Source organism: Cibotium barometz, chromosome 11, assembly GCF_041138505.1.
Source record: "Cibotium barometz isolate CiBa-2024 chromosome 11, ASM4113850v1, whole genome shotgun sequence".
NCBI lineage: Eukaryota > Viridiplantae > Streptophyta > Polypodiopsida > Cyatheales > Cibotiaceae > Cibotium > Cibotium barometz.
In genome coordinates this window covers 7,766,679-7,785,801 of record NC_141056.1, presented here as the reverse complement: position 1 = coordinate 7,785,801, position 19,123 = coordinate 7,766,679, and the positions used below count along the sequence as shown (strand labels likewise).

Sequence of the window (19,123 nt, the reverse complement as noted above, 5' to 3'; positions counted from 1 at the left end):
GTATGTTAATTGATCATATGCGTCGCTAGGCATATTATAGGTTTAAAAGGATTGTCGCTCAAGAGAAAAGAACAAAGATGCCTATTTGGTGAAGGATTTGATAGCATTTTGTTATTGAAAAGAAGGTCAACTTATTGTGTCTTCCAATGGAAATCGCTTTCTTGGGTAAGGGGCTACCAAAAGAACAATTCTTTGTCTTTAAAATGTCAACCAAGGGCCTAGGATTAAGTTTCAACTTAGTAAATCAAATGAGACAGGAAGGGAGTGGTGGTTTGTGCAAACCATGGGTGTAATGTGATCACACCCATCGAGTTGTCAATTGGAATACCACCATGACATGCCATGGTAGATGTCTATTGAACATTGGTAAGAGTGGACTTTTTTATCATACTTTAGTCAAAAATTTGTGTTGTGCTAGTGTGCAAGAGATCATAACAATCACGACATGTGAGATGAAAGAGGAAGACACCAAAAATCAGATTCCCTTATGGAAAATGTTAAATGAAATCATGCAACAATGTGGTTATCCACCCATCGACTTCCATAGTTTCATGTTAGATGAAGCTAGGGCTAATTGGAAGGCCATGTGAACAGTATTCAATGGAGGTCTAAAGAATGTAATGGAGGAGCGAGAACGTATCTAGCTATTTCATTAGGGACAAAGCTTATACCAACACACCAAAAATTTCATGAGGACGATGCAAGGAATGAGAGAACCTTGCAATGTATGAAAGGTGGAGGTGTGTAAGACCAGGGAAGTTAACCAAGGTAAGAAAATAAGAAAATGGTGGTATGAAGACAATACACGAGACAATAACATCTCATTGGACATTTGGTTGAGTTGGCAAGGGGTAAGGGTTACACATTGAGGTAACCTCATGTTACGGTATGAACCATGATTGTGCCATTTGTGAGTTTTTTTGCATTAATAGTAAGTACATCTTAACTTATTTGTCTTGAAGCTTTAGTGATAAAGAGGGTTACCATCAATCTCATTAGGATCTTGATTTTTCTTTCACCATAGGTGTCAAAGTCCATTGGAAGATGCATGTATTCCAAGAATATACTTGACAAAGAGCATGCATGGAAGCTGGCTAGTTGGCAAAGGATACAAATTGATGCATGCATGATATGGCAAATGCCTTATTTTACAAACTGCTACACAACATGCCTACATGGTGGGTTGGCATATTAGAGATGTCGTAAGTTTGGAATGAGATTCATAGGGTAGCGACAAGGAGCACACCTACTCCACCACAAGTTGTACGTACAGCACATTAAGTTCGATAAACCAAGATCTTTACATGGGGACAGAGAAATAGTTCAAAGGAAGAAAATGCAGGTGGACGCGGACAACTTCTCACATCGTCCAAGCTATGTTATGGAGAATCGGGAAAGAAAGAAAATGGGACTGAACGAGGAAGATCAGTTTCTGGACAAAAACCATCGGTGCCACTGCTACCTACGACTACAAGTCATGGGGCTGTTGTTTTAGAGGAAACAATCCATAGAACGTATTGGCAATCCAAAGAACTCCACTCAACTCAAAGGTCAAGCGCTTCAGCTTTATAGATGGAAAGCTAAAGTGTTTACAAATGCATTCAGAACTGTTCAAAAGGAGTGCCAACTCCTAGTTTCTTCTCTAAGTGGAAGCACCCAGGGCCAAGAAGACATAAACCACAAATGATGTGATTTTGTAATGATGATGTTACACATACCTGTAGCATGTAGATCATAATATCAAATAGGAACCTTCACATGTATCTTTATGGAAGGTGGAAGTGGGCACTAACCTTACAACAATGAAAATAAATTCCTTAGCTACTCTGGGAGGATTTAGATTGCAAATAAAAAACCGTTCTCCGTTCCAGCACCTCTTTGAGGACACCTATCCATGTGGATCAAGAACCCACATAGACAAAAAATAATGCACATTAAGGAACCCTAACTGAGGCACATGGTGGATTAGCATCGACCCCAAAGGTCCATGGCTCTGATCCCAAAACAACCTGACGTCCTCATGGTGGAGACCTTTAATCCCCAAAGAGTATAAGAAGAGGATAAAGATAGCTGAAGATATGCAATCGAAAAATCAATCATATTACCACTTTCCTTAAGGAAGGTAATCTGTTTCAATTGCCAGTAGAGATGCATTCGAAACACTTCGTAAGGATCAACTGAAGAGGATAAAGATAGCTGAAGATATGCAATCGAAAAATCAATCATATTACCACTTTCCTTAAAGAAGGTAATCTGTTTCAGTTAGTATGAGGCCAGTAAAGATGCATTCGAAGCATTCGTAAGGATCAACTGTGGACTAGCCTTAAAATGAGTTTCTATTAAGTGGTAAGGCAAAGACAAGTGCGTTCCACTGTAACTTATCGCACAACAATGTCTAATATATAAAAAGTTGATTGCACAAGTTCAACATACAGTACTTTTAAGGGGAAGAGGCAAGCGAGTATATCTCAAGAAATGCAATATATAAAGACCAGTAAGACATGTTATTGTTGAGTGTCTTCATACCATGCATATGCATACCATTTATTCAATATATACTTGATTTTGAGAGAGAGAGAGAGAGAGAGAGAGAGAGACTGATATTACATACAAAATCCGTTTAGTGACCTATTTTATTCAGAACATGGCAAAAGTATGTGTGCCTCTTGCTAGAGCATCTTCATTCAAGAGACGCACTTGCACATGGAAAAAGCATGTGTATCGCACACCAGCATCTCAATTCATTGTACCAGACATCCAGACCTTGCATGCTGCTCTTCAGTGGAGCTTAGTTTTCATACCTAGGCATGTAGCTCCCTCGACATCACGATGATTACTTATCATACTAAACAAAAGTCACTTAAAAGACTCTTGATAAATACATGTCCTATTACGACCACCAAGAGATGAATGTATATACATAGTGTGTTAATATCGAAGTAATGCAAATGGCCATACCACCTTCGACAACTTCACATCCTGTATTTGTTTCTATGTGCATTTTAAACCGTACCCTGATTGTAGAAGTCATTGCTTAGGCAGGCATCGAATCATAGGTGGGTGAGAATTACACATGGAGTTCCATTCCATGAATCAAAGATGGGCATGAAATAGAACTGCAGAAATCTGCATGTCATTACATGAGGCAAGAAGTTTGAACCAATCTAGCCTGATGCTCACGATCTAATGCCGAAAGCAGTGATGGTCACAACCCAAATTATAAGAGTTGCCTTTTGTAATGTTCTATAATATGCAGACATCAATGCCGCAACAAATAAAATCAGCATAAGCAAACAAGCAATCTTTCTCGTTGCAAAGTTGCTCCCTTGGAGTTGGATTTAAAAAAAGGGCATTTACCTCCCCTTTTTATTAACCCTATCAACTCTACTAAACTACCTATCCCAATGATGCTGAAATAGTGTAGCTAGCTACAAAATAAAGAATTAGCTCTAAAACAAAGCTTTGAAATTATTAGCTCTTGGAGGAAGGAGACAAGCCTATTGTACAAAAGCCCAAAGGCTCAACCTCTGTACATACTAATCTCAAGGTCAAATGATATGTACACCTTGGAAAGGTTGGTAGATTTTCCAATTCCCTTTCAATGATCCTAAAAGAATTTAATGAATAAAACCCCGTGAAAAAAAGGCTGCACAAAAGGTTAGTTAAAGCTGATTAGCTAGTCGACTCACTTCCATTTTCTGAGGAGGACAGAACAGCTGCAGCAGCAGCAGCTTTGGTCCACCGCTTTGCCAGGCTCCAAAGCATTATGCTTGCCATAAGAGTTAAGATCATCTTATGGCGTACCTGTTTCACATAGAAAAACAACTAATTAGATCCACTTTAGGACAAACAAGAATTGGAATACAAATAAATGTGCATTGTGCTGTCTGCTGAGCACCAGCTAGCTCACGTATATAAGACTCCTGTTATAAGCAGTAGCCATGGCTGAACAGCCCAGACACCAACAACACCCCCACATGTACATGGGATGGTGGTACTAGCCTATGGAGGCAAGATGGTTTGTAGACAGCATACAAAGTTTGGCACGCTAGGAAATAGACTACATTCTTACATGGACAATTATTTCCATACCAAGGTCCAAGCAATATATAGGATCGGTGGACTTTACCCCAAAACACCCTCCTCTGGTTGCGGGACCTAAATGGGTGCACAGATGGGCTCCGCAGCTACACTGAGACCAAGGGTCTTGTGTAACTTCCATTATTGACCAGTGAATGCGGTACAGTCATATTGGCCCAGTCGACATCTATTGCACTGCATTGACACTCCGTCGTCCCTCCGTGCAGTGCCATACACCTTCTCAACTATTACGCGCCGACCATTGCACCACGATCGTCCCTCACATTACCCTACACCCCCACCCCCACATCCCAAACAACAAAACACACACGGGCACCGAGACAAACACAAGCAATGAGTACTTACTTCAACAATGTCATCCCATAAAAGAAAGATCGAGCATCCAAGTTTCCTGGCTACACTGATTATATAGTTGGCATTCTGCTTTTTCTCTTCATCTGCTCATTAAAAAACATAGGGTAAACATCTTATAGGTCAAAAAGCTCAACTTACATTTTATCTTGCTTGGCAAAGAGAGGTCCTCACCTGTTTCCCCTTTTGTAATCAGATGCCAGTTTACCACTCGTGGCTCAATGGCTGAAAGCAGATCCAGGAAAAAGACACCACTTGACAAGCTTTTGTCCTGCAATGAGACACGCTTCAAATAAATCGCAAAAGGCAACTACAAGATATCATTGGACTGATTATTTCATCTACATGTGGGCATAGAACACTTTTTATACTAGTAGATAGAAGAATAAAAGAAGGTAGAAGTAAATAAGGTCTGAATAAAACTAAGGGCTATAGGCTATGCGTTACGTATTGTTGCGTTATCCACTCACTTTTTATATATGTAGATAGAAAAATAAAAGAAGTAGAAGAAACTACATTATCCACTCACTTTTTATAAAATGTAGATAAAAAATGTAAGTAGAAGTAGAAGAAACTAAGGTATGAGTAAACTAAGTGCTAGAGGCTATACGTTACGTACTGTTACATTATCCATTCACTTTGTATATAAGTCATTTTGTCTACATTCTAATGGACTTTAAATGTTTGAGCTTCCTGGATTGCCTGAGTTGTAACACGTCATCCATGACCTTAACATTTGTGTTTCTCCATATCTAAAGGAATGCATGCATGTGTATATGTTATTATGTACTTAGACATCTTCCAGGACTAGTACAGTTCATGTACTGTTCGTAGCATACTTAATCCTCAACCACTATACTATGTACCACAACTGCATAATGGGGAATCACCTTGAAGCTTTCAATACGATTTTTCTTCCCTGACGCCTTGACCTTGCTATTAGCCCATTCGAGGATATCGACATCAGAAACCTCTTTCCCCTTGTACTTTATAGTTCTCAACAGATGAAGCATATTGTATCGCATCAATTGCCACAGAAAAGCTGCAAAACATGCCAGTATTTTTGAGAATTTTTTTAAATTCGTGTTAAATATCCACTAAGAATCTTAAATGTACTAAAACATGAAGGCTGGCAACACAACCAACCCTGCCCATCAGTAGGGGCCCATCCAGGGCCCCTGCCGTTAGAGATGGACAGGCAATCTCCATTCAAACACCCCCTTCCCCCCTCCTCAAACAAAAAAAAACGCATGGGCAGGAGAATCCAGTATCCAGTCTAAGACTCAAAAGAGAGACAACATATTCACAGTCTAGCTTTGATTGATTCTCAGTTATCAAAAAATTAACAAATATATCGACAAATACCTACCTAAAATGAGCTTTCTGTTCCCTTGGACTATATCATTTCCGGCAATATTGACAACAGAAAGCTTCAGCTTCTTTCCAATGGTGATGACTTGATTGCAGTTCTCAACTTTCCTAAATAAGAGCTTGATAGGTGGCCTGTTTGCAGTCTTCCAATCCACAATGCCAGGGACCACCTTGTCCAAAACTTCGAGTAGTACCCATCTGCAAAAAGAAACACCAGTGTCAAAAATTCCCAAAAGTGCAAGTCATTGCACTGGCACGTGTCACATTGGTCATATCAGACTGCATTTCCACTGCTCATATGAACAGAAACTGAGACTAGAGAGCATTATGCCTCCTCTTTTACAAAATAATGATTACTTAATCCAGAAAGGTTGTTACTCTCTATCACAGCACATTTAGAATCTCAAATGCATATGCATGGACAATGGGCAGCTAAGTCCTCTAGATAAACAGGCTCCCAGCAAGATTGATGATTCTAAGGGAGACAACAAATAATGGAGTGTGTCACAATCCGGAAATGTGTGCACAAAAAATCTTAATCCATACATAACATCGTGGCAAAATACACAGGCATCTAACAACACATGAACATGCTTTAAAACCACTGTAAAGAAAGATGAAAGCTTGCACAAGACACAGCACTAGGGGCTGAAGTTGGGCCACCCCTCCCCTGAGGTATCTTTATTACCAACAGAGTGTTCATGTACAAGAACATGGGTGCCAGAGAGTAAGCATTCTACCAGCTGGCACCAGATACATCCAGAATATGATGAAAACAAGTAAAACAAATGCCTGAGGAGACTTCGATCTCAGTCTTCCAGGAGTCCTTCGGGCACAACAATACTCTAGTACGTGATCACACCCTCTAGCAGTAGAACTGTCCCAAATAACCAGCCATGAAAACCTTAGCTCTGGCCACCCGAAGGTTCCACCCTTAGAGCCACAGGCCTCAGGCAAGTATAAACACTGTTTGCCTTTGATTTCATTGCGAAGATCCCTGCTGAATTGGATTGTACAGCCCTGTTTTCAGCCCAAAATCTTGCTGGACAGGTCACCCCTAGTGTAGAGAAGGGTGACTTGTTGATTGCCTTGAGTTCATGGCCTTTGGAGCAACAGAAACCAGCCCCCATTACTGCTGTCCAGCAGTCGACCAGCCCCAGAGATGAGCCAGAAGCAATCGCCTACATCAAAAGAGAGAGAGAAAGAAGGCGCATGTGCCTGTAGCACCTGTAGGAGCAAGCGATCGTCCTTCATGCAACCCTGGAAGCAATCGACCAGCTCGAGTAGTGCTGGCCAGCATGCAAATTGACACCTGTCAAAACCCTACTGTGTCCTATACACCAGAAACTACCAAAACTAGGCGCCTGGCTGATCTTGGCTTCTCCCCCCCTAGAGTAGCAACTCTTGGAGCTAATATTGCATGTAGAGTGTCCATCCTTGAGTAATGGCCAAGTTTCATTAAAAAATTGGTCCAACTGATGTGAACACTCTATAAACTGTCCGTCCAGATTTAAGTGTATGTGAACACTTTATAAACTGTCCGCCCAAATTTAAGTGTATGTGAACACCTGCACTGATAAAACATTAGCTGTAAATTGAGTTTGGGGTCACTTACCACCTGCAAAACACATAAGACAACTGCCTCAATCCCAAATAGGCGTGCACACACGCGTCCACAAGGTTTCCAAGCGTCCCCGGGGCCCATGGACAATCACATTGAAATACCAAGCATTGTCCAGGCAACTACAACAAGTTATTTATGCATGTCAAATCAAACAAATACTTTGTGCACAATATTCTGGATTCCATCTCCCAACTCATCTTGTACAGAACTATACAAGTATCAAAAAATGCTCACCACGGTGTCCACCCTTCCATGAGACTTCATCACCATGCCAAGAACTCTCACCAAGGTATCTACCCTTCCATGAATCCCTTCCACATGTACTAAGCCATGCCAGGAACTCACACCAGGATTTCAATCCTACTAAACCATGCTTGGAACATACACTAGGGTCTATACCTACCCTTCCATGGTGTTCCTCCACATGTGTATAGTCAAGAATATGACATTCTCCCCGGCTTCTAATCAGTTGTCTGCAACTAAAAAGCGACCAAATAAACCTGTAGAAGATCCGGATAATCCTTGAAGTAGTCTTCATCTACCCACTTCCAATCAAGAGCAGGGTAGTTCTTAAACTTCACAAGAAACCTGCGGATAAGCCTGCCACCAATAGCTCTCCATTCCTTATGAAACACAATCTAATCTAGTTGAAGCATTTCTTCAAGCTCATCAATTTCAGGTTGATCCTTGATAACCGGCTCAAGCGGCTCAGGACCCAGATATTTCTTGAGGAGGCTAATGTGAAAAGCATTATGTATGCACAAGTGCTCAGGCAAAGCAAGCCTGAAAGCCACCTCATTAATCCATTCCAATACTTGGAATGGCCCAAAGTACCTGGGAGACAACTTTGGGCGCTTGCCTTCCTTGCCGGGTTGCTTCCAAAGGTGTGCCTTCTCAAACTTGAAAAGCACCCAATCACCTTCTTTGAAATCCACATGTTTGGGATATTTATCTGCAGCTTTCTTATGTTTTTCTTGAGTTCTTTGTTGGCTGTCGGTACCTATGAAAAAGTTGTATCCAAGTCTCTAATATACTCATTGCCAGCAAAGATTTCATCCTTCATGCGAAGGGTAGGTGGAAGCACCACCCTGCCATAAACAATCTCAAAAGATGCTTTCCCTGTGGAGGTGTGCACCGTATCGTTATAAGCAAACTCCACAAGAGGCAAGTGCTATAGTCTTCGGTATCCCAAAATCTAGGCTAAGAATATTCTTGCCATGTGCTCAGGCTTAATATTCTTTCGCACAGAAATGAAATGAGCCTGCTTGCTAAACCTATCGATGATGGTCCATATGGCATCATTCCCTACTGCGTTTTAGGCAAATCCATGATAAAATCCATGGCTATGGACTGAGGACTCCCATGGGCTGATCCGGAATAGGCAACGGTTGAAGCAAACTAGGTGCCTTATGCCTGAAAAAACTTCGCTTTCTAGCAAACCATACATTCGCGCACATAAACATCTATGTCTTTACGCATGTTTGGCCAAAAGAAGTACCTCTCCAAAGTCTGCATAGTGGCAAGAATTCCCCAATGTCCTGCATACGACGATGCATGGCATTCATCCATCACCTTAACCCGTAAATCCTTATCATGGTTGTTTCCATACGACATATGACGGCATATTGTACGGAATACCGTACGGCACATTACCGTACGTACTTGTATATATATATGTATATTATATACATACATATATATATATATCTATATACATATATATACATAGATATATATATATGTATATAGATATATATGTATGTATGTGTGTGTGTATATATGTGTGTGTGTGTGTGTGTGCATATATATGTGTATATATGTATATATATCTATATACATATATATGTATATATACATATATATATATATATGTATATATACATATATATATATATATGTATATATACATATATATATATATATGTATATATACATATATGTATATACACACACACACACATATATATATATATGTGTGTGTGTGTGTGTGTGTGTGTGTATATATATATATATATATATATATATGTGTGTGTGTGTGTGTGTGTGTGTGTGTGTGTGTGTATATAGATATATATATATCTATACACACACTTTTTTTTTTTTTAGTAAAACCAGTAATTGTTATATTTTCATAAAGTCAATATACAAGACATTAGACTCCAAAGGAGAGCCTAATGGAAGCACACAAGAAAGTTTACATAATCATATTCTCCAGAGTGGAGAATATCCAAAGATCAAAAGCACTCGAAGAAAAGCTGAATACAAGATGCATCCATGTCACCCTCAAGGCAAGCAGCATATACAGACTGTCGCAATGAGGCTCGGAAAGATTCATATGATTGGAGATTGTGCCTTCCCAAATATGCAAAATTGTGTTCACTCCAGATGGTCCATAGGGCCCAATATCTCACCCAAAATAGAAAAAGTGAGTATTGGGACAAAGTTCTGAGATGTCTGCCAAAGAGCCAGAAATGTTTCCCAAATCTATGAGTTGGGAAGCGAAGGCAAAGATAATCAGAAATACGCCTGAGGAGGATCCTAGAACAAGGACAATGCCAAAGCAAATGAGGAATTGTCTCTGAAAGAGCCATACATCTTAGACAGGTGGATGATGCAATATGGCGTCTTGCAAGTGTAACCCCCACTGACAATGTACCTGTCAAACATCTCCAGAGGAAAAGTCTTTGTTTCAAAGGCATTTTACTTTTCCATATCATTTGAATATTCTTCCTCCACCATGAAAGGGGTTTCCTTATATGCCATAAAGAATTGCCATATTGCTGGATCCATGGAGCAGGCTGAAGTAAATGATAGGCTTTAATGGAGGTTAGAGCGGGGAGAGGAACAGGATGAGTGCCTGTAGTGGAGGAAAGCAACTGCCAATCCATAAGCCGATCCATAGGAGCCATAGGAGGAACTGGTAGAAAAGGAAATAATAAATCAGCAATTTTCTTCCATATGGTCCTGTGATGCATTCCCAAAGGATAGGAAGCCATAGCCTGGGGAAAAGATAAAACATATCCCTGATCATCCACCACATCTTGTATATACCGAATTCCCAATTTAGAGAGGTTGTATGCTCGGATTGGTTCCTGTAAGGCAAGTGGAGTGTCAAAGATGGCACTCCAATGAATACTTTCCTGTCTCATGGAATTTGTCCCCGAGCAATTATCAGGAGCCCATTTAACTTTTGAAAGTAGCTGTTTCCAGTCCATAATCAAAGCAGTAGAGAAAGGGCAGCCTGGTATCTTTCCTGCAAATCTCCCAATGACAACCTCCCAGGGATCAGTAGTCCATTGGCCATAAGCAGAAGTCCTCATATTAACACACATAGATGCAAGCATACATGTCCATGGCTGTTGTTGGCGGAAAAAAGTATGCAGCATAGTGATTTTCCTTGCAAGGACATGATACCGCACATTTAGAATATTTAGACCACCATGCATCCTTGGGGAGCACAACAATTCCATCTTCATCAGTCTTAATGCTTTCACTGCCGCTTTTGTTCTCCAGAGTATTTCCATGGCTTGTGACATAAAGGCTGAAATATCCCGAGAGGACCAATGTAACAATGGCAAATAAAATTGCACATATGACATTACAATAGACTGCACTATTCTGAGCCTGACATGAAGCGGCCAGGTAGATATCTTCCAGAAATCCAATTTATGTTGCAGTCTTTGTAGGACCCATTTGAGCTGCTGCTTCCTAGTAATATGCCATCCTATTGGATATCCCAAATGCCTGACTGCATCTTTTGAATTCACCACTTGCCCAGGCCAAAGGAGAGAATGCCAATCACATTGTTTGAGAGGAAGTAATTTAGATTTGTCAAAATTAATATTCAGACCAGCTGCCAAGCCAAACAATGAAAGCGTGGTCATTAGCATATGTACTTCCTGGGGTGAATTCTGTGGCATGAAAAAGGAATCATCAGCATATGCTTGAGCCAAAAAGGATGATGTCCCAGGGATTGTGAGCCCTTTCATCTGCCCTGTATGTGTCAGATGATCAAGATACTTTAGAAGGGGATGGGTGACAATGGCATATAGCAAAGCACTAAGGGGGCAGCCCTGTCGTACTGATCTACCCAAAGTCCATGAGCGGGAGAGATGGTTTCCCAAAATACACTGAGAGGTAGATCCAGAGTAGAGCCAAAATACTGCATTTGCCATCTTGGGACCAAAACCAAGTTTGAACATGATTTGAGAGATGAAGTCCCAGTGAACAGTATCAAATGCCTTAGCAATATCCACTTGCAAAATAAGTACATCTTGATGGGAGTACTTAGCATATTCAATTGCTGTCAAGGCATTGGAAATGTTATCATGGATTTGTCTACGCGGGATAAATCCATATTGATAAGGATGAAGACCCACATCCAATATCGTATGCAGCCGGTGCACCATCATCTTTGCAATAAGCTTATAAACTACTGGCATCAAAGTAATGGGCCTCCAATCCGACAGATGATCACAGAGATGTTTTTTAGGCACTAGTTTTACTATGCCATGTTTCCATGAGTGTGGCATCTGGTTTGCCTGCCAGGCTGCATTGATCATCTGTAACAGGACTTCATTCAAGTCATCCCAAAAGACAATATAGAATTCCACCGTAAGGCCATCCCAACCAGGAGACTTATGTCTGCTAAGGTGAAACAATGCATTCTCAAGCTCTGTGGCAGTGAAAGATCCCTCCATGGTAAGAGCAGCATCCTTATCCACTATTTCAGAGACATGTCGAAGGAATTCATTCCTAGCATCAATCATTTGATTTGATGGGGAGCCAGGAGGGGAGAACATGTTCTGAAAATAATTATGGCATTCATCTTGGAGATCAGAGAAAGAGTGCGTCCATGATCCATCCAGCTTTCTAACTCGTAGGCATGAATTTTTCTTACGAGTAGCATGCAGGCCCTGAAAGAAAGCTTTGGATGAAAGGCCCTTATCCATGAGGGGCTTCGTTCTCGCCCTGATCTGCCATTTATGCAATTTTCTCTGATCATTGGCATGCAATTGAAAATGAGCATGTGAAAGAGCTTCCTGTTCATCCTCAGAGAGAGGTCTTGACTGAGAAAATTCAGTCAGTTGTTGTGCTGTCCTTTTTGCTTCTTTGATCTTATTTCTCCAATCAGACATATACCACTTGCCATAGCTGCAAATGATATTCTGCAGTCTGGTAACCAGGCTGTCCCATGCATAATTGATATCCTCCTGGGCATGCTGAAACAAAGGCTGTATTGCAAGTTTAATCATTTGCTGGAAATGTTGGTGCCTTAAATAGGCCTGATTTACATGCAGTAGCCTGCTAGAATGGGAAGGCAAATCATCCAAAGGCAGGCCAATGTGTAAATCCATCCAAAGCGGAGCATGATCTGATAATCCCAGGGAAAAGTCAATGGAGAGATGAGGACTGAAATCTGTAAATTGATGAGGATAAAAGAGGTACCATCTGTCTAACCTTGCCCAGTATGTGGTGAATGCATTGTGATGAAAAGTGTATCCGGGCAAGGTTTCCTGGAGGAGCAGCTATAATTCTTCAGCCTGCACCGCAAGAAGCATACTCTCCCATTGCTGCCTTTCCAAAGATAACATGTGAGATTTAGAAGTAGTGTTATCTCTTGGCAGAGGGGAATTGTTAAAATCTCCACAGATGAATGCATTGGACCTCCATGGATATCTGGATAAGGAGTCCCATAAAGAAGCCCTCATGGCAGAGGTCTGCGAAGCATATACAGAGGCAAACTCAAGTATATCCCCATTGACATTGCATTGTATAACCAACCATCTGCCACTACTGTCATTAAAAGCTAACTGAGGCTGCAACTCATGTCTAGCCAGAATACATACCCCTGAATAAGTGGAGGTGCCAGCATAAAATATGTCATAGCCACTAAAATATCCATGCTGACCTGCCATAACATGAGAGATACGCGGAATACCTACACCAACAGAAAATTGCAGCCCATGTTGCAAGTGTTGTGCATACACATTTTCAGCCGGCAATGGCATTTGACATACATTTTGACCATTGCCATAAACATTGTATCCTTCACGGGCTACATAAGGTATTCCTGCATGGTGTGAAGTCACTCATTGTTCCTCTCCCATAGCATGGAGATTCATCCTCATTCGTAGGTCTTTGTCAGGCCTATAGTACCCATGTCCATCAGTTTTCCAACCTTGCAGCACCTCTTACCGACTTGCTCAAGGGAGTGAAGACTCGCAAGCAAAAAGTCTCAGTTACAGGCAAGGTGCTTGATGCATTCCGTGCACTCCAGAAAGCTGCCTCAGAAGCACCTGTATTAAAGTTAGCATCATGGGATGAACCTTTTGAGGTCATCACCGATGCCAGCAATGTAGCCATAGGTGCAGTCCTCCAGCAGGACAATAGACCCGTGGCATATTACAGTAGAAAGTTGGATGTCGCCGAAAAGAATTATTCGGTATATGACAAAGAGCTTTTAGGTGTGATCACAACACTCAAGCATTGGAAGCCTTTTCTTTATGGACAGGCTTTCACAGTGAAAACAGACCACCAAGCACTTAAGTGGCTTCAGACTATGCCAAGTGCTCAGTGGAGTGATCAACAGGCCAGGTGGAGTCAAATCTTCCAACAGTTTGGAGGTATGATTGAATACATCCCTGGTAAGCATAACCCATTAGTAGCAGATGCTCTTAGTCGAAAGTCTAGCATCCAGGCAATCCAAGAATCTACCATTCTTGAAATCACGGGGAAGGACTTATTTAGTATGAAAGGCCAATATGTCGACTTCCCTGAGTTTGGTACTCAATACAGTTTGGTCCTCAATTCTGAGCCTGGCCACTATTCAGTACATAACGGTTGGTTGTTCTATAAGAACCGTCTCTGTGTTACTCGAGAAAAGCGTTCCGCTCTTCTCCACGATGCCCATGACTCCTTAGTTGGAGGACATAGGGATATCAACAGTACCCTCGAGAAATTAGAACAGTCCTTTTATTGGCCAAAGATGAGGCATGATGTCTACGCACATGTACAAGCCTGTAAGATTTGTCAAAAAGTCAAGGTTCCCCATACAAAGAAGGCAGGTTTACTTCAACCTTTGCCTATCCCCGACGGACCTTTCATCGACATATCTATGGACTTTGTAGGGCCTCTACCTTTATCTACCGGATCCCGTAACACTCAATGTTTTACCATTGTGGATCGCTTTAGTAAATTCTACAAGCTCATCCCATGCAAGCATATGGCCACAGCCAAGGACGCAGCCCGTCTATTTCTCAAGCATTGGTATCCAGTTTGTGGTTTGCCTAGCACCATAACATCAGATAGAGATTCCAAGTTTACCTCGCATTTCTGGAAGACATTATTCGAAAACTTCGGAACTAAGTTGCAATTGTCTAGTACATTCCATCCGCAGACAGATGGCCAAACAGAAATTTATAACCAGTTGGCCTTTGATGTTCTCAAGTCATACTGTCATGACCAGCGGTCCAAATGGGAACATTATCTTCCATTGGTCCAAGCTAATCTTGAACGACACTCATTCATCCAGTGTCGGACGGACTCCATATGAAGCAGCCTTTGGTCGCCGTTTTTCTTCTCTTTTGACGAGAATGGTGTCTCCATCTTTAGAGGCTAATAAAACCACGGAAGCATTTTCCGAGATCATTGAGTCAGTTCAGGACTGCTTGACCAAAGCTCAGGAAGCATATAGCAGACAGGCAAATAAGTCTAGAAGAGATGTCCACTTCAAGGAAGGGGATTGGGTCTATTTGCGTATCATGAAACAGAGATTGAAACAAGTGGCCAAACGTTGTCCCAAGCTTTTATTCCGTAGTTTTGGCCCTTTTCCAATAGTTAAGAAGTTAAGTGATGTCTCCATGAAGTTAAAGTTGCCTACCAGTTGGACAATGCATGATGTTTTCCATGTTTCTTGGCTAAAACCATATGTTGGTCCAGAAGTGTTAGATGTTTCAAATGAACAGTAGCCAGACGTGGTAGACGAAGCACAAGTTATTGAGCCCAAGCAGATCCTTCTTCATCGTTGGAAGCATGGTTCCGATCGACGGATACGTCAGTTCTATACGAAATTCCGAGATCAAGATACCCACGAAGCCGTATGGCTCGACGAGGAGTTCTTCCAGAAGTACCCCCAGTTGTTGGCGGACTACTTGGAAGCCATGAACCTGCCGCCAAGCTAAGCAGGAGAAGGAATCTCACATGCACTCTGCACTCAGTGCATGGTGACAAAATGGCTCATCATCAGCAGTGCAACATTTGTACATTATTAGAACCCAGTAGGATGATAATTGTCGTACGTCGTGACCCCATTGTACATTCTCAGTCCAAGATAAGTGAGGCACGAGCTACGTAGGTCATTCCTCAACCTTAGCAAGTCAGTCAGTCAGTCAGTCAAGTCCCTTAACCCACTTGGAGAGAATCATTCATGCATGTAGAGTCAATAGAAGCCTTAGGGTTTGCATCAGAAAGCACTCTGCATCCTGCATAATATGCATTCATATACCTGTGCATCATTTAGAACATCCCAGAAGCCTTAGGGAATTTACTAGGATTTATCTGGTATTTTTTCCATACTTTATGGTATTTATTTGCCATTTATTGTTATTTATAAACATAAAGTTTATTAAATTATGACCAGCCCTTTTGACCAACCCCTATCTAGTATAAATACGCTTGCATAGGGCTTAGTTTCTCATTCAGTCTTCAGTGTGCTAAGAGCTTCCTCCTCAGCCCTAGGAGTACCCTTGCCTTCAGCACTAGACTAGTCTCATCCAACCTTAGAGTACTTGAGTTTTGCTTCTCAAGCCCTCTTAGCATCTGCGTTTTGCCTTCAGCCATCCACAGTCTTCAGTGCAGCAGTACAGCAGCCCACAGTTTTTCAACACAGCAGTACAGCAGCCCACAGTTCTTCAACGCAGCCATACAGTCATACACAGGCCATAACCAACAAGTACACCTACATTTTTTGCATATCCAGCAAGTAAACCTCCGTTTTCTGCATACCCAGCAGCCGGCCTGTGCACAGTACCCCTACAGATCTGCGTTTCAGTCTACAGCAGTTCTCAGCCTTCTAATCATCATCCACATCTGCCCCAGCCATCTGGTGAAGGTAACACAGCATTCTAACATAGCTTAGAACAGTCCACCGCCTTCTTTTCTCAACCTCAGGTGTGCAGCCCTTCCTCATGCCCTTGGGAAGAGTGTATAGGCTTGAGATCAGTTCACTGAAGTGTTTCTACAGCCGTGTACACTTCAACCAGACTTTCGATCCTCCGAGATCTTGCGTTTGGCTTATCTACAGTCCACAGTCATTCTCTCTAAAGTAATAAAGCAAATACTATCTCGTTATCAGGATAGGGGACCCTTCAGTGGGTAATTTGGGACCCAATCTGGTGTACAGTTCTCATATATCTCTCTCTCATCTCTTTAAAGTTTGAAGTATTAAAGTGGATTACTAAACTCACGAAACTCAGGATACAGAAGATGGTGTGAGCATTTGTGTGACAGGATCTTCCAATACAAAGACTTCCGCTGCATATCACAACAAAGGCCAACCACTCTCAAAGAAGCCATGCTTTTGGCGAAGATCTATGAAGAGAAGTATTCAAATGCATGGTTAAATCGAGGGAATTTTCGTAATGATTCAGCTCCTAACATTTACGGGAAGTCTTTGAGGGATGCCACACCCGCTTCTTTTGTGCCCAAGTTTCCAATGGTGTATTGAAGTGAAGGAAAATCAAATTACAGATTTGGCAATACTTCTCATGCTCCTCAAAAGGTCTACAAGTGTTGATGGGAAGCCTCTTAATGGTGCTACCAAGTGCAAGTTCATAAGGGAGGATCGAATGAATGAGTTGAGTAAAAACTTATGCTTTAAATGTGGAGAGAAATGGAATAAGGACTATAATACATATGCAATCTCAAATTATAGCCTAAGTGTTTGACAAATTTGCATAAAGTACAAGTGGCAAATGGGGCTGAAATGGATTTCAAAATGGTATGCCATGATGTGGCCTTAGTGCTCTCACATGATTACACTTGCAAAGTGGATTTATTGATGCTTGACATGGGTCCCATTGATATAATCTTGAGATGTGATTGGTTATTTACTCTTGGATGCATAACCATGAACTTGCAACGTGGCTACATGGAGTTTATGCATAATGGAAGAGATGTCACTTTGTGGGACAACCATACATCAAAGCCGAACCTTATCAATTGCCCTCAATTCAAAAGGGAGCTTAAGAAGGTTAGCATAGTATATATATTGCAGCTTTGCAAGGAGGATGATATTGGCAATGAAAGCAAGGTCACACATAAAGGAATGGCAAAGTTGTTGGAAGAATACAAAGATATGTTTCAAATGCCAAAATGCTTGCCATCTATGCAGGAGATTGATCATGGAATAGAGCTTGAGCCTAACTCTAGGCCTATCAACAAGCCACCATATAGATTGTCAAAAGTAGAGAAAGACGAGGTGGCCAAGTAAGTCCAAGAATTAATGAATATGGGATGGGTGGAACCAAGTCAATCGCCATATGCATCACCGGTGGTGTTGGTGAAGAAAAAAGATGGTACCTTTCAAATGTGCATTGATTATAGGGATTTGAATACGATCACAATCAAAAATAGGTATCCTATCCCATAAATTGATGATCTATTGGATTAGTTGAAGTGTGCCAAGTTCTTTACAAAGATTGACTTGATGTCCGGCTATCATCAAATAAAGATGAAAAGTGGTGATGAGATTAAGACGGCATTTAGAACCGAAAGAGGATTATATCATTATATAGTGATACCGTTTGGATTATGCAATTATATGGTGATGCCATTTACGTTATGTAATGCGCCTGCCACTTTTTAAGCCTTAATGAACAAAATACTACAACCATACCTCTTCAAGTTTGTTTTGATCTTCTTCGATGATACCTTGGTGTATAGCAAAAGTGAAGAGGAGCATTTGGTTCATGTTCACAAGTTTTTGGTGCACTTTGAGCCAACCAATCATATGCAAAGGAGAGTAAATGTACTTTCATGGCAAGTAAAGTTGAGTATCTTGGTCACATTGTGGGTAAAAATGGCATTAGAGTGGACCCAAAGAAGGTGTATTGCATGAAGAATTGACCTATACCTAAGAACATCACTCAACTAAGGGGATTCTTAGGGCTTTCTTCATTCTACCAAAGGTTCATTGAGAAGTATGCTCACATAGCAGCTCCATTGACCGATAAGTTGAAGAAGGAGGCATTCTTTTGGGATGCAACAGCGTATAAAAGTTTTGAAGAGTTGAAGAGAATGCTTACTTCTGCCCCAATTTTGGTATACCCGGGTTTCACCAAGCCTTTCACTGTTAGAGCGGATGCATGCGGAAGAGGTATTGGTGCCGTGTTGTATCAAGATCATGGGGTGTTGCACAAACTTGATGATAAACAAAAGGAGATGCATGTTTATGATCAAAAGATGAGTGCTATATTGCATGCAATCAAGAAATGGCATCACTATCTCTATGGAAGTAAGTTTTATGTGAAAAGAGACCATAGGATTCTCAAGTACTTTCTTTCTCAACCAAATCTCTCACTCACGCAAAGGCGGTGGTTAGCAACTCTTCAAAATTATGATTTTGAAATTACTTATACTACAAAGGGAAAGGATAATGTAGTGGTTGATTCACTC

The 19,123-nt window shown here is 41.2% G+C and overlaps 1 protein-coding gene across 4 annotated transcripts in view; it reads right to left on the bottom strand.

Annotated features, from left to right (window-relative positions):
• Positions 1–3,443: 3,443 nt before the first annotated feature.
• The window catches only part of LOC147633708 (fimbrin-5-like), a 69,987-nt gene continuing 54,307 nt past the window's right edge, over positions 3,444–19,123 (bottom strand). For 2 of the 4 annotated variants that reach the window (XR_015266901.1, XR_015266900.1), the window contains exons 10-14: positions 5,822–6,021; positions 5,343–5,494; positions 4,627–4,723; positions 4,130–4,538; positions 3,444–3,804 (exon numbers count right to left, since the gene is read on the bottom strand). Coding sequence is in view for 2 of the 4 variants with exons in the window: in XM_086804721.1 (XP_086660847.1) it covers positions 3,673–3,804; positions 4,447–4,538; positions 4,627–4,723; positions 5,343–5,494; positions 5,822–6,021 (673 nt within the window). In the remaining 2 variants the exon portion in view is untranslated. The remainder of the gene's footprint in view (positions 3,805–4,129; positions 4,539–4,626; positions 4,724–5,342; positions 5,495–5,821; positions 6,022–19,123) is intronic. The other 2 variants (XM_086804721.1, XM_086804720.1) reach the window with 1 other exon arrangement.